Source organism: Melanostigma gelatinosum (assembly GCF_949748355.1).
Source record: "Melanostigma gelatinosum genome assembly, chromosome: 10".
NCBI lineage: Eukaryota > Metazoa > Chordata > Actinopteri > Perciformes > Zoarcidae > Melanostigma > Melanostigma gelatinosum.
Window position 1 is genome coordinate 24,141,224 of NC_136643.1, and position 17,425 is coordinate 24,158,648.

Here is a 17,425-nt window from a genome sequence, read left to right on the forward strand (position 1 = left end):
ACAACTGAATAATCTCTGTTCTTACTCCACATCCCTCCTTGCTCTTTTACTCTGGTGACAACTTTCTATTAGTGGGAGTGACTAAACTTCTCCCTCACTGTTTCATCTACCTTCATTGGGCTTTCCCCTGTATTTCACCTCCCCCTTCTCTATTTTACTTTTTCTTTCTAAAAAATTACGAGTTCCATCATGCTTTGCAATGGGGAACAGCAAGGCACATCACAACGCAGCCAAAGTTGCCTTTTTAGGACAGTTGTGACCAGGACAAGAAGAAGGGAGTGTACAGTTTATGCCATGAAGCTGGATAAGAGAAAGTCGTTGTGGTTTTCACACGAAATGACTGACGAGAATGACATGACATGGCCGTAGTCATGCTTGAACACATGTTTAGTATTAGTCTGTTTTAAACACATCTTTACCATGTGGTCAGTCACGGTGTTATGTGTTGTGTTTATTCATGTATACATCCAACACCTGAGGTTCAACAACAACTTTGGTCTGTGTTGCAAATCAAACAAATACAAAGTTATTTTTGTCACAGGCGACCCTCCGTCAGGTTTCTCATGAACCCGCGTCTCACTCTCACATTGGTTTTAGCTAACTGCCTCCCCGACAGGTCCATATATTAAGCATGCTAGATATGTGCAATAAGTCAAATGTAGCTCATGCGCAAGTTCAGTCAGGAAGACATTCGCTTGTGATCGCTGTCTCTCCTCTCCTTGTAATTACTCTATCAGCTGATTGGGGGCGTGCACGGTTAAGCAACCAACCAGATTCGGCACACAGTTTCCTTAAGCCAATCAGCTCGTGGCTGTCAAACTTTAAAGCGTTCTCTTCTCTGCTGCTGTCAGTTGTCATTTCAGCGTTAAGCAGATGCGACCCGCCTCCACCCCAGTCGCCTCCAGTCAGCAGCATAGTCAGGCTCCTGATTCATCATCAGATCGCAACAACTCCTTTCACCACCACCGCCAGTGTCTGGACTCCAGGGGGGGATTAGGCCTATTGGACCTCTGTATCCCTACCCTCGGTGACAGTACTTCCGGATGGAGTCCAATCGCCAAAGACTTTGCACTTTGCATATTTGAAGCTTGTATATTAAATCATTGTTAAATTATAAAACAAGTCTCTCCTGATTGAAATACATATAAGGTGTTGAACGAGGGTCTTTTACTCTTGGGAGAACTTTCTCAGTGACTGAACTTCTCCCTTACAAACTAATCTATCTTCATTATCCTTTTCAATGTATTTCATCTCCCCCTCCTCTTTTTTCCTTTCTTCAAAACAATTACAATTCTCATAATGCTCTGCATCGAGGGACAGCAAGTCACATCACAACCTAGCCAGAGTTCCCTTTTCAGGACAGTTGTGACCAGGACAAGAAGAAAGGAGTGTACAGCTTCTGGTTTCTATTATCCCATGAATCTGTCTAAAACATAGATCTTTGGATTTTTTCAAACTTCTTCCAGCAAAGAGGTTTAACTCGATAGGTTCTGAGTTCCTTCATGTGTCGTTGAACTCAAGCCCCTCCAGTTGTCACTGATTCCCTGTTGGCCCACCTCAATAGATGTCTCTGATCACTAGTCCGGAAACCCCTACATATCTACGGTTGGCCACATGCTGTGGTCTCCAGCCAGCACCAACAGGCCCCCAATTGCTCCGACATTTAAGTGGATATTCCTTCTAGTCATCGGTCTTTTGTCGGGAATCTGGTGCTTCTCATACAGAAGCTAATGGTGCATTGGTATCAGATGCTGAGGAACACTGACAAAGCGTTTGTATTTGACAAATTGGGAGTGAGAACAGGTTTGCTCCCTCATTGCCTGATTCTGTGACTCACCTGTAACTCAGTTTTGCCAAGGACTACGCCCAATAGCAAAATATGGCCGGCCCTTCTTTGTAGAGTTTGCATGTTTGCCCTGTCCCCCTGCATGGGGTGGAAGAAAAGTGTTGCTGCCTCAGCTAAGATAGTCTGTGAACTAACCGCCCTGTCGTTGCCCAATTCAATCCCTATTTAATCCCTTTCAAAGAAACACCTGGCGGGATGTGTTTGTGAGTGCACAAGCGGAAAGGCAGTGGGTAGGGAAAGGGTGTGTAGAGGGTGGTTTGAAAAAGTTCCCGCGATGTACTGTATGAGGTCACGTGAGACCATGATGCAAGGTAAGCAATCACATTAGACCATGTTGCAACGTATGAGGTAATGTTAGACCTTGATGCGGTGTATGAGGTTACGTTAGGGACAGGAGGCTAAGCTGTATTTACTTTCCATAATTTACGAGTTGGAATGTTATGATGAATGCACGGCCCCCATTAGACGCACTGTTTGTGCTTTGAGGATGGTGTGGCCGGTGAAGCCTTATCTAAGAACACCTGACGGGATGGGTTTGTGAGTGCATCTCACAAGCCTATAGGCAGGCATGAAGAGACTCTCCCACTGTGTTCTGCGCACAAATCAGCTTGGGAGTGTTGGCGGCCTTGTTCGGTGGGGTGACTGAGGACATATGTATGGCTGTACGGTAGACATCTTGTATGGTCATACAGATATCTCTTGGACATATTTGACTTCTTTTCAGGGTCTGTCTTTGCTGGAACCACACAGGACGCGGGGGGTAGGGGTGGATGTGAGGCACCTGACCCCTCCCTCTGTGGTGGATACAACTACTACATCTTCTGTTGGAAAGCAGAAGTTTAAGCTGGACCAGTTGATGAAGTCTAAACTGCTGCTCCAACACTTTGTCTATTCTGTAGTTTACAGCTATTGGTGTCTTAAAGGTGTTTGAAGACATCACTGGAAATGATCAGAATTCAATGCAATGGAGTTTATATTTTTAAGCAAAGAATTCACCCGAGCAAGCCTCCAGAGACCAACTAAATATTCTGCTCTGAACACTGTCTTATATAGTTTATGTCTCCATCTGAGGCTGGAGCTCCTCCTCTCTTTTTAAACTTTTCTTCTGTTGATCTGGAAACAAAAGTGTAGTCACAAGCAAGGACCACACCATCAAATATAAGCGTTTAACAGATTTATTGAAGGTAAACGTCATTGAGATGTGAGGCTTGGGCTACATGTAGCTCGTCCGGTTAGCCGAATGAGTTGTGGGGAAGCTTGGATAGGGAATCCCCTCAGGACCCTACCTAAAGGAGAGGAAGGAAGAGAGAGAAGGAGAAAAAACAGGGAGGGAGGGAGGGATACCGAATACGAGAGCGGAACAAGAGGAGCGGGTTAGGCGGGTATTTATGGATGCAGGAAGTGGTAGGGTTAAGGAGTGGTCCTGCTCGCGGAATTACGATAATTATCTTGAAATATTTTACCTGGCCCACCCAGGTTTCATTTTTCTAATGGTGTTTCGGGAAGTCCCAAGCGTTCCTGCTCAGGCTTGGCCAGGCATGTTTGGACATGTTCAGGCATGTTCTCCTGATACCAATCTTCCCAGGGGTCAAAGTGTACTTTTAAAAATGTTTAGTTCTCTTCAAATTATGCATCGAGTCAAACAAGTTACTTGGATCAGTTAAATCATACAACATTAACACTTATTCTAATATGCTGATTTCATAGAAGTGTGCATAAAACATTTAATACATTTGATAGTGCTGGCTTATTGTGATGAATCAAACTCCAACGTTTCCCATGCTCTTTGATGAACCCAGTTGCGTACTACCTGGCTTCGCTGTGGCCACATTTGTTCTGAAGAAGTAGGTGGGCTGCAGCAATTAACCTTTATCCAGTCAGTTTGGTTGGTGTCTATCAATCAGCTTAAAGCGGAATATAGTGCCTTGGGCCCAAAAAGGGCTTAAATCGACCCAATTTGAAATTACTGTGGGCCACGATGAGAACTCACATTGACTCATATGGCCTAACCTAGTGGGCCTATATGGGCTTTTTGTGGGGGACTTGCACTCAGTTGAAACAGACTCAAAACTAAATAAATGATTGCAATATGATGCCTTTAATTTGGCCTTGAAAACAGTTTTTAGAGTGTATACAGCTAATCCACTTTACCAGCAAGGATGAAATGGAAACCATGCACAGTAAATTCCCCACTGTCAAATATTCAGTGTCAAAGTATATGGACTCTTTCAGAGTTCTTACAACAACAGCAAGAGTAATTGCTACCAATTTATCGCCCAGTGTTGGTGAAAATAATCAGAGTTAAACTTTTCAGTGTAAAATTTACAGTGTCAAAGTACATTGACTATTTCAGAGTTATTACAACAACAGCAAGAGTAAAACGCCCCCCAGTGTTGATGTCATTGTTCACTGTTACAAGACGTAGTGTACTCTGGAAAGAACTCTGTACTCTGGAAAGCTCCGCCCACCTCCTTCTCCTTTCAAACGGATCAGGAGTTTCACCGCGCCATTTTGCAGTTCTCGACAGACTGTGGTAAGTTTCTCTAAATCACTTATGAAACCACATTTTGGCATTTCAGCAGAAAAGAACAATTGGAATAACTTAATATTGTTGTTCAACATACACTCCAGTTGTTTTTGTGTCTTGAAATACCGAATAGCAGAGGGCTAACCTGACGGAGTTGAAAGCTAACGTTAGCTCAAATGTGCTCGCACATTAAGTTAGCTAGGCTAACTAGCTAACATCAAACTCCACAATGTGAGCATGAGAGGTCAATGTGGATGATTGACAGTGTTGTATTGTTTTCAATGCCCATAGATGACAGTAAAATAGCAAATACTGCGTGTGTGGGGAGTTGTAATATTATCTGGGACAAACCTTCCCTTTGAGTGCATGGGCCCTCCTACAAGGATTCACTTTAAAGCCAATTAGTTTAAATTAATTTCTTTTCTGTCTGTTAAACTGAATAAGCACTTTTGGAAGTAACGTGAGCGTTATTGCGGTCTAATTACATTCAGTCGTTTTTATTGTGTGTTTGACAAAAGGTAGTTAGTGTTAAATTTAACTTCAGTGTTGTCTCAGACTCGCGGCCTTTTTCTCACGTGCACCTTTTTGCCGAGTTGTTGCGCGAGTCGTTGTGAGCGTTTTATATTTACAACGTGAATTAGCGAAACTCGTCACTTGGTTGAAACGTGATTCAGGAGTGACACCAAGTGGACCAAAACTTTTACATGTTATTCAATTTATCACCACCATGACCAAGTACATTTTTCTGTCTTATTACAGCCACCATGCAGTGATTCTCTACAGCAGGGGTCTCAAACTCATTTTCACTCCGGGCCACATCAGCATCACGGTCGGCCTCAAAGGGCCGGTTGTAAATGTAGACTGTGTAAATGTAACTACTCCTAACATATTGGTAAATAACTGTCTCTGCATTTGATTATTGTTTATTCAAGTGTAAAAATATTGTACATGCAGTTATATAAATGTAAACACATATTTAAGCACATTTCTGTCATTATAACTTAAATCCTTTTAATTTAGGGTTAAGAAACCCACATTACTCTATCAAAGATCAAACTATTAAAGAAAATAGCAAAGACAAATATCAAACACAAGTTATTACAATAACTTTGTTCAAAGCTTAAAATCCTTTCAAGGGTGCGTTTGCACAATCCGACATGAAGTATTTCATGTGTTTTTAAAGCCACGTTTGAAGTAGTCTTCAATGTTCTCACAATACATTTCCATTTCAAATGTACAGTAACCAGCCAAAGAGCTGCTTCTGTGTTTAAGTATCTCATCATTATGTCTTTCTATCATAGTTTTGACTTTCTATCTCGGAATTATGACTTTCTATCATAGTTATGACTTTCTATCTCATAACTTCGACTTTCTATCTCATAATTTCGACGATGGGGATATTTTTATGATCAAGTCTAACTTAAAAAAAAAAAAAAAAAATTTATTTTTATTTTCTTTCTTTGTGCTGGCGGATTCGCGGGCCACATAAAATGACGTGGCGGGCCGGGAGTTTGAGACCCCTGCTCTACAGCATGTTGGTCTCACATGAGCCAGGCTGCAGTATCTTAAGAGTAACAATGACCTTAATATATTTTCTAAACCAGGGGTAGAAAAAGGCATAGATCACAGGGTTAAGACAGGAGTTGAAATAGAAAAGACACATTACAAAGGCAGCAGTTGAGGCATTGATTAAGGAGTCCTGGCCTGTGATTGAAACACAAAAATATGGGCAGAGGCACACTAGAAAGAAGAAAATAACAACACCAAGAGCCCTGGCTGCTTTCAATTCAGATTTGTTAGCAGTTACACTGACTGAACACTCGAGAGGAAAAGCTGCAATATGAGACCGCATGGCACGAGCATGAGACACGGCCACCACAAATACTTTCATGTACAGAACTATGATGACAGTGACAGGACCAATAAAGGACACAAAAATATCTGCAAGTCCAGCAATGTAGTTAATGACAATGACACACTCTCCAAAACAGGAATTATACCTGCCTGGTTGTTCCAGATTATCCTTCAGCAGCAGAATCTGAAAGAAAGCAGAACATATCCAACACAGACAAACACAGATCTTAACTCTTTTTTGTGTGACTTTGTTGGGATAATGTAGAGGATCACAAATAGCCACATATCGGTCAACTGATATTAGCACCATGGTTCCTATTGAGGCAGAGGTAATAATATAGTCCAGAACATAATACAAAATACACATGAAGTCACCGAGCAACCAGCAGCCGTCTATGAGCACAATTTGAAAGAACATGAGGAAGCCCACGAAGAAATCTGACACAGCTAGAGAGAGGAGGAGGAGGTTGGTCGGTGTGTGGAGCTGCCTGAAGAGATAAGAGAACAACATGCTTATCATTATTGGTAGTCAATCTTATATTAAGAGATAAAATCATTGACTGAATCAGAAAAACATTTCCTTTAGAGTCTGAGATCTGATATTTTGTTTTGTTCTCTACCATTAACCATTTCTTGTACAGTTACCACTTTTATAAATTGATAAAACATGAATACTTGAAGTGGGAGATGGAGATGATGACGAGCAGGTTGAGAGTCACAGTGAGCAGAGAGATGGAGGACAGTAAAATGTAAGTGAGTATAGATACAGAGTGAGGACGCATGGTCTTCCTGCAGGAGGAGTTGAGGAGTTCTGGAAAGCAAAGTTCAGCTTCATCAAAGCTGTTCATTGTCAGAAACAGGAGACAAGATGCTGCTGTGCTCGTCATACAACTGATTCTTCTCTGTTCTTCCTCCACATCCCTCCTTGCTCTTTTACTCTGGTGACAACTTTCTCTTTGTGGGAGTGACTAAACTTCCCCTTACTGTTTCATCTACCTTCATTGGGCATTTACCTGTATTTCACCTCCCCCTTCTCTTTTTAACTTTTTTTTCGAAACAATTACAAGTTCCATCATGCTTTGCAACGGGGAACAGCAAGGCACATCACAACACAGCCAAAGTTTCCTTTTTAGGACAGTTGTCTAGACGTTATGGTTTTCACACTACATGACTCACCAAAATGACGTGACATGGCCGTAATCATGCTTAACGCATGTTCAAATATTAGCCTGTTTGAAACACTTAGCATGCTAGATATGCGAAATTAGTCTGCAATGCCCTGGCGAGCCTCCCGGCTCACATCTTTAAACAGTTCACGCTTTGCAATGAAGCATTGTGTGCAAGTGCTGAGCCAACACAGATTTACCTCTTACCTTGGGTTTTTGTTGGGGAGCTCCAAAAACTGTGCACAAGTTGAAAATCAGGGCTGAAGTGATGTGGTGTGTAGTAGTTGAAAACCAGGTGTCACATGATGCTAAAGTGTGCATTGGTATCAGATGCTGAGGAATACTGACCAAGCGTCTATATTTGAGAAATTGGGAGTGAGAACGGGTTTGCTCCCTCATTGCCCGTTTGTGTGATTCTCGTGTAACTTGGTTTTGCCAATGACTCCTCTCCAAGCCGAGTCTGGAGGTTTTGTTGAACCTTAAAGCCTGCCGGCAGTCTTCTTGTGTAGTGCCTTCTGTGATTCTGGCCTCTTGTTCTGTGTCCCGAGATGCTACACCTATGTGAGCCAACAGAACCACATAATCTGCAAAGAGAAGAAAAGCAAGGTCAACAAAGTGGACACTCTCTTAACCCTGGCTGCACCTTGAGATCCTATCCATGAAGATCACGAACAGAATGGTTAACAAGACACAACCCGGGTGAAGCCCAACACCCACTGAAATCGTGTTTGACATTGTTTCAAGAATAAGTTTTGGGAATTCTTTTAAAACATCTCACTGATTCTGAAAGTCTCAGATCTTCAGGCAGGGACTTCCATAGTTGAGGGGCAATGATTGCAAAAGCTCACTTAGGGACTTAGGTACAGCCAGCAGAGCCTTGCCTGTGGATCTTAGGCTGTGCTCTGCTCATAGGGTGGTAGCAATTCAACAATTTAACTGGGAGCTGGACCGGGAATTGCTTTAAAAGTGAAATCTTAAAATGTATTTTAAATCCTGCTAGTAACATGTGCAGGGAGGCTAAAACGGGGCTTGGGTGATATTTTTACCTGTTAGTTATAAGTCGAGTAGCTAAAGGCGTGAGATAGTTTAGGATTAACCCTCAATACAGTGCATGTTAATAATCTAACCGGGATGAAATACAAGTCTTCTCAAATTCAGGTCAACAGTGGAGAGACCAGATTTTTGAAATGCTCCTCAACGGATTTAAACATGATTGAATGAATTTTGTAATTTGTTTTCTAACAGAAAGATCAAATTTGACATTCAGAATTAAATTGAACAATTACTAGTATCAGCTTTGCGTAAAAGATCAGTTGTTACTTTAATGAGAGCAGTTTTAGTGCTGTGACGTGATGGGAAACATTATTACAATTTTAAAACCTTTTCTAAGACTTTTGATAAGAAATTTAAAATCCAGAGGGTCAACGCTTCTTCATGCTTGAAGCAGGAAGGAATACAGCCAGTGGACAGAGAGTTATTTAGAATAGATTTTACGAACAAAGACCATGCTAATAACGATGTTGAAGTAAGAGGGATGGACTTCGGAGCGAAAGGTGGTTGAGGGAGGAAGGGATGAGGGTCGTGGGATGAAGGGATGAGGGTCGTGGAATGAAGGGTAAGGGATGAAAAAGGATGAGGGTCGTAGGTTGAAGGGATGTAGTGTCGTGGGATGATGGGATGTAGGCAAAGGAGGAGGGGAAAGAGGGTCGTGGAATGATGGATGGAGGAGAGAAATGATGGACCGCTGACGTCCGATGACTAGTGGGAACTGGAGGAGTGGAGACTCTTTGGGGGCCGTCTCTTTGAAAGCTCGGATTATGCAGAGTACTCAACGGAGGAAGAACAACGGAGAGGTACCGGTAGTCAGGGCGGGTGGGAAGGACAACGGAGGCGCTGGTGATGTCAATCATAGGCGACCAGGCTCTTTGACCTGTGAGGCAGATGAGTGATGTAGCGTGATCGATTGTTGTGTAGTGCATGGAGTGGTCCGGGCTGGGAATTAGGCTTTTGATGCTTAGGACGGTGGAGCCCTGGGGTAATGAGAGGTCTATGATGAGTCTCTCTTCCTTGAATATTTCCTAGTAGCTACGCCGAATGGACTGATTAAGAAAGGTGGGAAAGGTGGGCGAGTGAGTTGACCGATCAATAATGCGTCGTGGATTACCTGGGCCGGTGGTTTATCGACTGTATTGGGCTCTGAGGTGGCTGATTGCAAATTTTTAAATGTCTAGGAGGATTCTATCAACTTGCAAACCTGGGTGGAAGCCAAAGGTGAAACCTTGTCTGAGGAGCATTAACGTTAATTGGGTATTGTGATACTTTCACGGGTTGTGCTTGGTTGGATTGTGGGGACAGGTTGGTGTGCCGTGGCGGATATGGAGGAATCAGCAGCTAGAGGTGTTGCATCCTAGGTCGTCTGAGTTATACAAACCATCCTACCGCCCTGGTAGAGGAACAGCCTTCGGTTGGCTGGGTGGTGGCTGGTTTAGGATTGATGCATGGTGGGGGGACTAGAGGCAGGCTGCAGTCAATGGTGGGCTTTGTTTACTAGGAGCTGAGGTAAAAGGCAAGGGGGCTGTGAGGTTGCATGTGGTGGCCAGATGGGGTGGTGCGCCCCGAAGCTCACAATTCGGGGAAGAGAAAACCCAACTATTTAACTTAGGGTCTGGTGTTCCCCAGTATGTTCCCTGATTGAACTTCTGAAAGTGACCAGCAGCTTCGAATGCAAATTTAACATGATGTGTATAAAAAGAACAACAAGGCCAGGTCAAGAATCAGCAAAAAGTAGTCGTCCAACTTGGGCCTGTAGTCTGGGAAGGCAGAGCAGATGATGTCATGGTACAGGGAGAAAGAGGACTCAGCCCTTCACAACCTAGCACCTTCATACCTTTCGGACCTCCTGCACCAACGCACTCCCACCCGCAACATCAGATCCACTGACGCCAATCTCCTTACCCCCCCTACTCTGTCAACGTATCGGACCTTGGGGGACAGGGCCTCCTCCGTTGATACACCTCCCTCTGGAACTCTTTTCACCAGCACCTCAGAAATGATCCATCCCTCGTCACTTTCAAAACTGCACTTAAAACTCATCTATTTAAATCTGCTTCTAACCTGTGATGCTAGTTATGTATGTTTTTGTTCAGTTTATTACTGTTATAATGTAATCTCACTGACATTTTATATTGTTATTGCTTTTATTGTTTCTGTCTTTACCATGTAGAGTGCCTTTGAGTACCTTTTAAAGCGCTATACAATTAAAATATATTATTATTATCATATTTCTATAATTCAGGCAAACTCAAGCACAAAGATGAAATAGAGAAGGCGTATATCATTTTCGTAAATTCTTTGTATACATGTTGGCAAAGTGACAGAGAAACGGACCAGCAGTGAAAACAGAGATTGAGAGAAAACAGTCGTGTACATTTGCTTTTACTTCAACACTTTTTAAAAACATTGTCAACATTTATTTTCAGATTTCTTCATGCTTTTCAAACATCTTAAATGCACATATTTAGATCAGGGAAATCATTTTTTTCCTCGGGGCATGCCCCCAAACCCGCTTGTAAGCTCAGTTTTTGGACCTCTGTATTTCTGTGTAAAGCTTTGAGCTCGGGTTTATTGTGTAAGCAATGAAATAAAATACAGAAATAGCTTCTATTGAGAACCACACAAACATAATATGAAATCTGATTGATATTTGTGTAGAGCGAGGACTGTTACAATTTGGTAGGTCAGCTAAGGCAAAGTTGATAGCCTTCTGGTCTGCAGGACAAAGGAGAGCAAAGGTGACCAAAACTCCACTTGTAATGAAAAGATGTGCAGATTAGAGTGTGACAGGGAAAGAGAGACAGAGTTAATGTATCTGTGTGTTTCTGTGACAGAGGAAGGGGGAGAGGGAGGCAGGCTCACATTTTGGTTGTCCAACGGAGGCAGATCAAAAATGATAAATATTTAGTGTTATTTTCAGAGTCAAGGTACATTGGAGTGATTTTGTAAACTTGCATACGAGAGAACAGATTTTATTCCTTCACTCACTGTATGGGCTAACCAAACTGAGGAAAAGTAAGTACATGTGCTGAACACAGTTTCACAACTATCTGAAAGAGATAATCAATAAAAAGGTCGACCAATTAAAACATTTTTGCAGACCATTTGTAAAATCTGTGAAAGGGCCCTTGACATGATGCTGCAGGCTCCTTTTTCTAAAGAGAAAAGAGAGAGATGCATTAAAGTCACGCAGTTTAACTAAAGACCTGTTGGATCCAAGAAAACAGTATTTCTATATTCGTGCAAAGATTCTTCAACTTATTTGTTGTATGTTGGCCTTACAGGAGTCAGGCAACACATTTTCTAGAGTAGAGGAGTCGTAGATTTCAGTGTTGCATTGAAACAGTACACAATGTAAAGACACATGTATGATCTGCATGTAATAGTGTTCATACAGAGGTCACTGTACCAAGACTTTTACATCTGTTACTAAATTCTCACCACCATGACCAAGTACATTTTTCTGTCTTATTACAGCCACCATGCAGTGTTTCTCTACAGCATGTTGGTCTCACATGAGCCAGGCTGCAGTATCTTAAGAGTAACAATGAGCCTGATGCATTTTCTAAACCAGGGGTAGAAAAAGGCATAGATCACAGGGTTAAGACAGGAGTTGAAGTAGAACAGACATATTACAAAGGTAGCAGATGAGGCATTGATTAAGGTGTCCTGGCCTGTGAGTGAAACACAAAAATATGGGCAGAGGCACACTAGAAAGACGACAATAACAACACCAAGAGTCCTGGCTGCTTTCAATTCAGATTTTTTAGCAGTTACACTGACTGATAACTTGAGAGTGAAAGCTGCAGTATGAGACCGCATGGCACGAGCCTGAGACACGGCCACCACAAATACTCTCATATACAGAACTATGATGACAGTGACAGGACCGATAAAGGACAAAAAAATATCTGCAAGTCCAGCAATGTAGTTAATGACAACGACACACTCTCCAAAGCAGGAATTATACCTGCCTGGTTGTTCCACATTATCCTTCAGCAGCAGAGTCTGAATGAAAGCAGAACATATCCAACACAGACCAACACAGATCTTAACTCTTTTTTGTGTGACTTTGTTGGGATAATGTAGAGGATCACAAACAGCCACATATCGGTCACCTGATATGAGCACCATGGTTCCTATTGAGGCAGAGGTAATAATATGGTCCAGAACACAATACAGAATACACATGAGGTCACCGAGCAACCAGCAGCCGTCTATGAGCACAATTTGAAAGAACATGAGGAAGCCCACGAAGAAATCTGACACAGCCAGAGAGAGGAGGAGGAGGTTGGTGGGTGTGTGGAGCTGCCTGAAGAAATAAGAGAACAACATGCTTATCATTATTGGTAGTCAATCTATGTTATATTAAGACATAAAATCATTGACTGAATCAGAAAAACATTTCCTTTAGAGTCTGAGATCTGATATTTTGTTTTGTTCTCTACCATTAACCATTTCTTGTACAGTTACCACTTTTATAAACTGATAAAACATGAATACTTGAAGTGGGAGATGGAGATGATGACGAGCAGGTTGAGAGTCACAGTGAGCAGAGAGATGGAGGAGAGTAAAATGTAAGTGAGTATAGATACAGAGTGAGGACGCATGGTCTTCCTGCAGGAGGAGTTGAGGAGTTCTGGAAAGCAAAGTTCGGCTTCTTCAAGGCTGTTCATTGTCAGAAAGAGGAGACAAGATGCTGCTTTGCTCGTCATACAACTGATTCATCTCTGTTCTTCCTCCACATCCCTCCTTGCTCTTTTACTCTGGTGACAACTTTCTCTTTGTGGGAGTGACTAAACTTCTCCCTTACTGTTTCATCTACCTTCATTGGGCTTTCCCCTGTATTTCACCTCCCCCTTCTCTTTTTAACTTTTTTTTCGAAACAATTACAAGTTCCATCATGCTCTGCAACGGGGAACAGCAAGGCACATCACAACACAGCCAAAGTTTCCTTTTTAGGACAGTTGTCTAGACGTTATGGTTTTCACACTACATGACTCACCAAAACGACGTGACATGGCCATAATCATGCTTAACGCATGTTCAAATATTAGCCTGTTTTAAACACTTAGCATGCTAGATATGTGAAATTAGTCTGCAATGCCCTCGCGAGCCTCCCGGCTCACATCTTTAAACAGTTCATGCTTTGCAATGAAGCATTGTGTGCAAGTGCTGAGCCAACACATATTTACCTCTTACCTTGGGTTTTTGTTGGGGAGCTCCAAAAACTGTGCACAAGTTGAAAATCAGGGCTGAAGTGATGTGGTGTGTAGTAGTTGAAAACCAGGTGTCACATGATGCTAAAGTGTGCATTGGTATCAGATGCTGAGGACTACTGACAACGCTTCTATATTTGAGAAATTGGGAGTGAGAACGGGTTTGCTCCCTCATTGCCAGTTTGTGTGATTCTCGTGTAACTTGGTTTTGCCAATGACTCTCCTCTCCAAGCCGAGTCTGGAGGTTTTGTTGAACCTTAAAGCCTGCCGGCAGTCTTCTTGTGTAGTGCCTTCTGTGATTCTGGCCTCTTGTTCTGTGTCCCGAGATGCTACACCTATGTGAGCCAACAGAACCACATAATCTGCAAAGAGAAGAAAAGCAAGGTCAACAAAGTGGACACTCTCTTAACCCTGGCTGCACCTTGAGATCCTATCCATGAAGATCACGAACAGAATGGTTAACAAGACACAACCCGGGTGAAGCCCAACACCCACTGAAATCGTGTTTGACATTGTTTCAAGAATACGTTTTGGGAATTCTTTTAAAACATCTCACTGATTCTGAAAGTCTCAGATCTTCAGGCAGGGACTTCCATAGTTGAGGGGCAATGATTGCAAAAGCTCACTTAGGGACTTAGGTACAGCCAGCAGAGCCTTGCCTGTGGATCTTAGGCTGTGCTCTGCTCATAGGGTGGTAGCAATTCAGCAATTTAACTGGGAGCTGAACCGGGAATTGCTTTAAAAGTGAAATCTTAAAATGTATTTTAAATCCTGCTAGTAACCTGTGCAGGGAGGCTAAAACGGGGCTTGGGTGATATTTTTACCTGTTAGTTATAAGTCGAGTAGCTAAAGGCGTGAGATAGTTTAGGATTAACCCTCAATACAGTGCATGTTAATAATCTAACCGCGATGAAATACAAGTCTTCTCAAGATCAGGTCAACAGTGGAGAGACCGGATTTTTGAAATGCTCCTCAACGGATTTAAACATGATTGAATGAATTTTGTAATTTGTTTTCTAACAGAAAGATCAAATTTGACATTCAGGTTTCAAGCTGCAGGTTAAACATTTGTTGATAGGAACCAAGATTTCTTTCTTTCTTTTTTTATAACAGCAGTGGACTTTTTTTGGACATGCAACACTTGACAACACTGATAATAACTTAGGAGCATTGCCTAATATGGGACATACATTTGCATGTTATTTGCATAATAATGGTAGTGAATATTGTATCCATGTATGCTATGTCTCAGTGGCAGCATGTATAGATCAGTAAGAACAAGGAGTCAATGATGGAGCCTTTGGGAAGCCCACAGGTCAGAGGTGCGACAGAAGAGGAGGTATCATCCATGACAAGTGAGAAACTTCTCCTTGATAAATAAGACTTAAAAGAGTCAAAAGCAGTGACCCTGATGCCAACCCAGTTTTCAAGGTGATGTAATAGAATAGAGTGATCAATAGTGCTAAATGCAGAGATCAAATCTAGAAGAATTAAATTGAACAATCACCAGTATCAACTTTGGGTAAAAGATCAGTTGTTACTTTAATGAGAGCAGTTTTAGTGCTGTGACGTGATGGGAAACATTATTACAATTTTAAAACCTTTTCTAAGATTTTTGATAAGAAATTTAAAATCCAGAGGGTCAACGCTTCTTCATGCTTGAAGCAGGAAGGAATACAGCCAGTGGACAGAGAGTTATTTAGAATAGATTTTACGAACAAAGACCATGCTAATAACGATGTTGAAGTAAGAGGGATGGACTTCGGAGCGAAAGGTGGTTGAGGGAGGAAGGGATGAGGGTTGTGGGATGAAGCGATAGGGGTCGTGGGATGAAGGGATGTAGGGTAGGGGATGAAGGGATGAGGGTCGTGGAATGAAGGGTAAGGGATGAAAAAGGATGAGGGTCGTAGGATGAAGGGATGTAGTGTCGTGGGATGATGGGATGTAGGCAAAGGAGGAGGGGAAAGAGGGTCGTGGAATGATGGATGGAGAAGAGAAATGATGGACCGCTGACGTCCGATGACTAGTGGGAACTGGAGGAGTGGAGACTCTTGAGTGGGGGCCGTCTCTTTGAAAGCTCGGATTATGCAGAGTACTCAACGGAGGAAGGACAACGGAGAGGTACCGGTAGTCAGGGCGGGTGGGAAGGACAACGGAGGCGCTGGTGATGTCAATCATAGGCTACCAGGCTCTTTGACCTGTGAGGCAGATGAGTGATGTAGCGTGATCGATTGTTGTGTAGTGCATGGAGTGGTCCGGGCTGGGAATTAGGCTTTTGATGCTTGGGACGGTGGAGCCCTGGGGTAATGAGAGGTCTATGATGAGTCTCTCTTCCTTGAATATTTCCTAGTAGCTACGCCGAATGGACTGATCAAGAAAATTGGGAAAGGTGGGCGAGTGAGTTGACCGATCAATAATGCGTCGTGGATTACCTGGGCCGGTGGTTTATCGACTGTGTTGGGCTCTGAGATGGCTGATTGCAAATTTTTAAATGTCTAGAAGGATTCTATCAACTTGCAAACCTCGGTGGAAGCCAAAGGTGAAACCTTGTCTGAGGAGCATTAACGTTAATTGGGTATTGTGATACTTTCACGGGTTGTGCTTGGTTGGATTGTGGGGACAGGTTGGTGTGCCGTGGCGGATATGGAGGAATCAGCAGCTAGAGGTGTTGCATCCTAGGTCGTCTGAGTTATACAAACCATCCTACCGCCCTGGTAGAGGAACAGCCTTCGGTTGGCTGGGTGGTGGCTGGTTTAGGATTGATGCATGGTGGGGGGACTAGAGGCAGGCTGCAGTCAATGGTGGGCTTTGTTTACTAGGAACTGAGGTAAAAGGCAAGGGGGCTGTGAGGTTGCATGTGGTGGCCAGATGGGGTGGTGCGCCCCGAAGCTCACAATTCGGGGAAGAGAAAACCCAACTATTTAACTTAGGGTCTGGTGTTCCCCAGTATGTTCCCTGATTGAACTGCTGCAAGTGACCAGCAGCTGCGAATGCAAATTTAACATGATGTGTATAAAAAGAACAACAAGGCCAGGTCAAGAATCAGCAAAAAGTAGTCGTCCAACTTGGGCCTGTAGTCTGGGAAGGCAGAACAGATGATGTCATGGTACAGGGAGAAAGAGGACTCAGCCCTTCACAACCTAGCACCTTTATACCTTTCGGACCTCCTGCACCAACGCACTCCCACCCGCAACATCAGATCCACTGACGCCAATCTCCTTACCCCCCCTACTCTGTCAACGTATCGGACCTTGGGGGACAGGGCCTCCTCCGTTGATACACCTCCCTCTGGAACTCTTTTCACCAGCACCTCAGAAATGATCCATCCCTCGTCACTTTCAAAACTGCACTTAAAACTCATCGATTTAAATCTGCTTCTAACCTGTGATGCTAGTTATGTATGTTTTTGTTCAGTTTATTACTGTTATAATGTAATCTCTCTGACTTTTTATATTGTTATTGCTTTTATTGTTTCTGTCTTTACCATGTAGTTTGAGTACCTTTGAGTACCTTTGAGTACCTTTTAAAGCGCTATACAATTAAAATATATTATTATTATCATATTTCTATAATTCAGGCAAACTCAAGCACAAAGATGAACTAGAGAAGGTGTATGTCATTTTCGTAAATTCTTTGTATACATGTTGGCAAAGTGACAGAGAAACAGACCAGCAGTGAAAACAGAGATTGAGAGAAAACAGTCGTGTGCATTTTCTTTTACTTCAACACTTTTTAAAAACATTGTCAACATTTATTTTCA

At 42.7% G+C, this 17,425-nt stretch overlaps 2 protein-coding genes across 2 annotated transcripts; both read right to left on the minus strand.

The window, feature by feature from the left end:
• Nucleotides 1-6,062: 6,062 nt before the first annotated feature.
• LOC306783550 (trace amine-associated receptor 13c-like) lies at nucleotides 6,063-6,747 on the minus strand (the record flags this gene model as incomplete). The annotated part of the gene is made up of 2 exons (XM_079277258.1): nucleotides 6,063-6,077; nucleotides 6,187-6,747. The coding sequence occupies 2 exons, from the start codon at nucleotides 6,745-6,747 to the stop codon at nucleotides 6,063-6,065; spliced, it is 576 nt and encodes a 191-aa protein (XP_079133384.1).
• A 5,194-nt stretch (nucleotides 6,748-11,941) lies between these two features.
• Nucleotides 11,942-13,161, minus strand: LOC306783283 (trace amine-associated receptor 13c-like; the record flags this gene model as incomplete). Its single annotated transcript, XM_079276867.1, has 2 exons — nucleotides 11,942-12,758; nucleotides 12,950-13,161. The coding sequence occupies 2 exons, from the start codon at nucleotides 13,159-13,161 to the stop codon at nucleotides 11,942-11,944; spliced, it is 1,029 nt and encodes a 342-aa protein (XP_079132993.1).
• Between the last annotated feature and the right edge of the window lie 4,264 nt (nucleotides 13,162-17,425).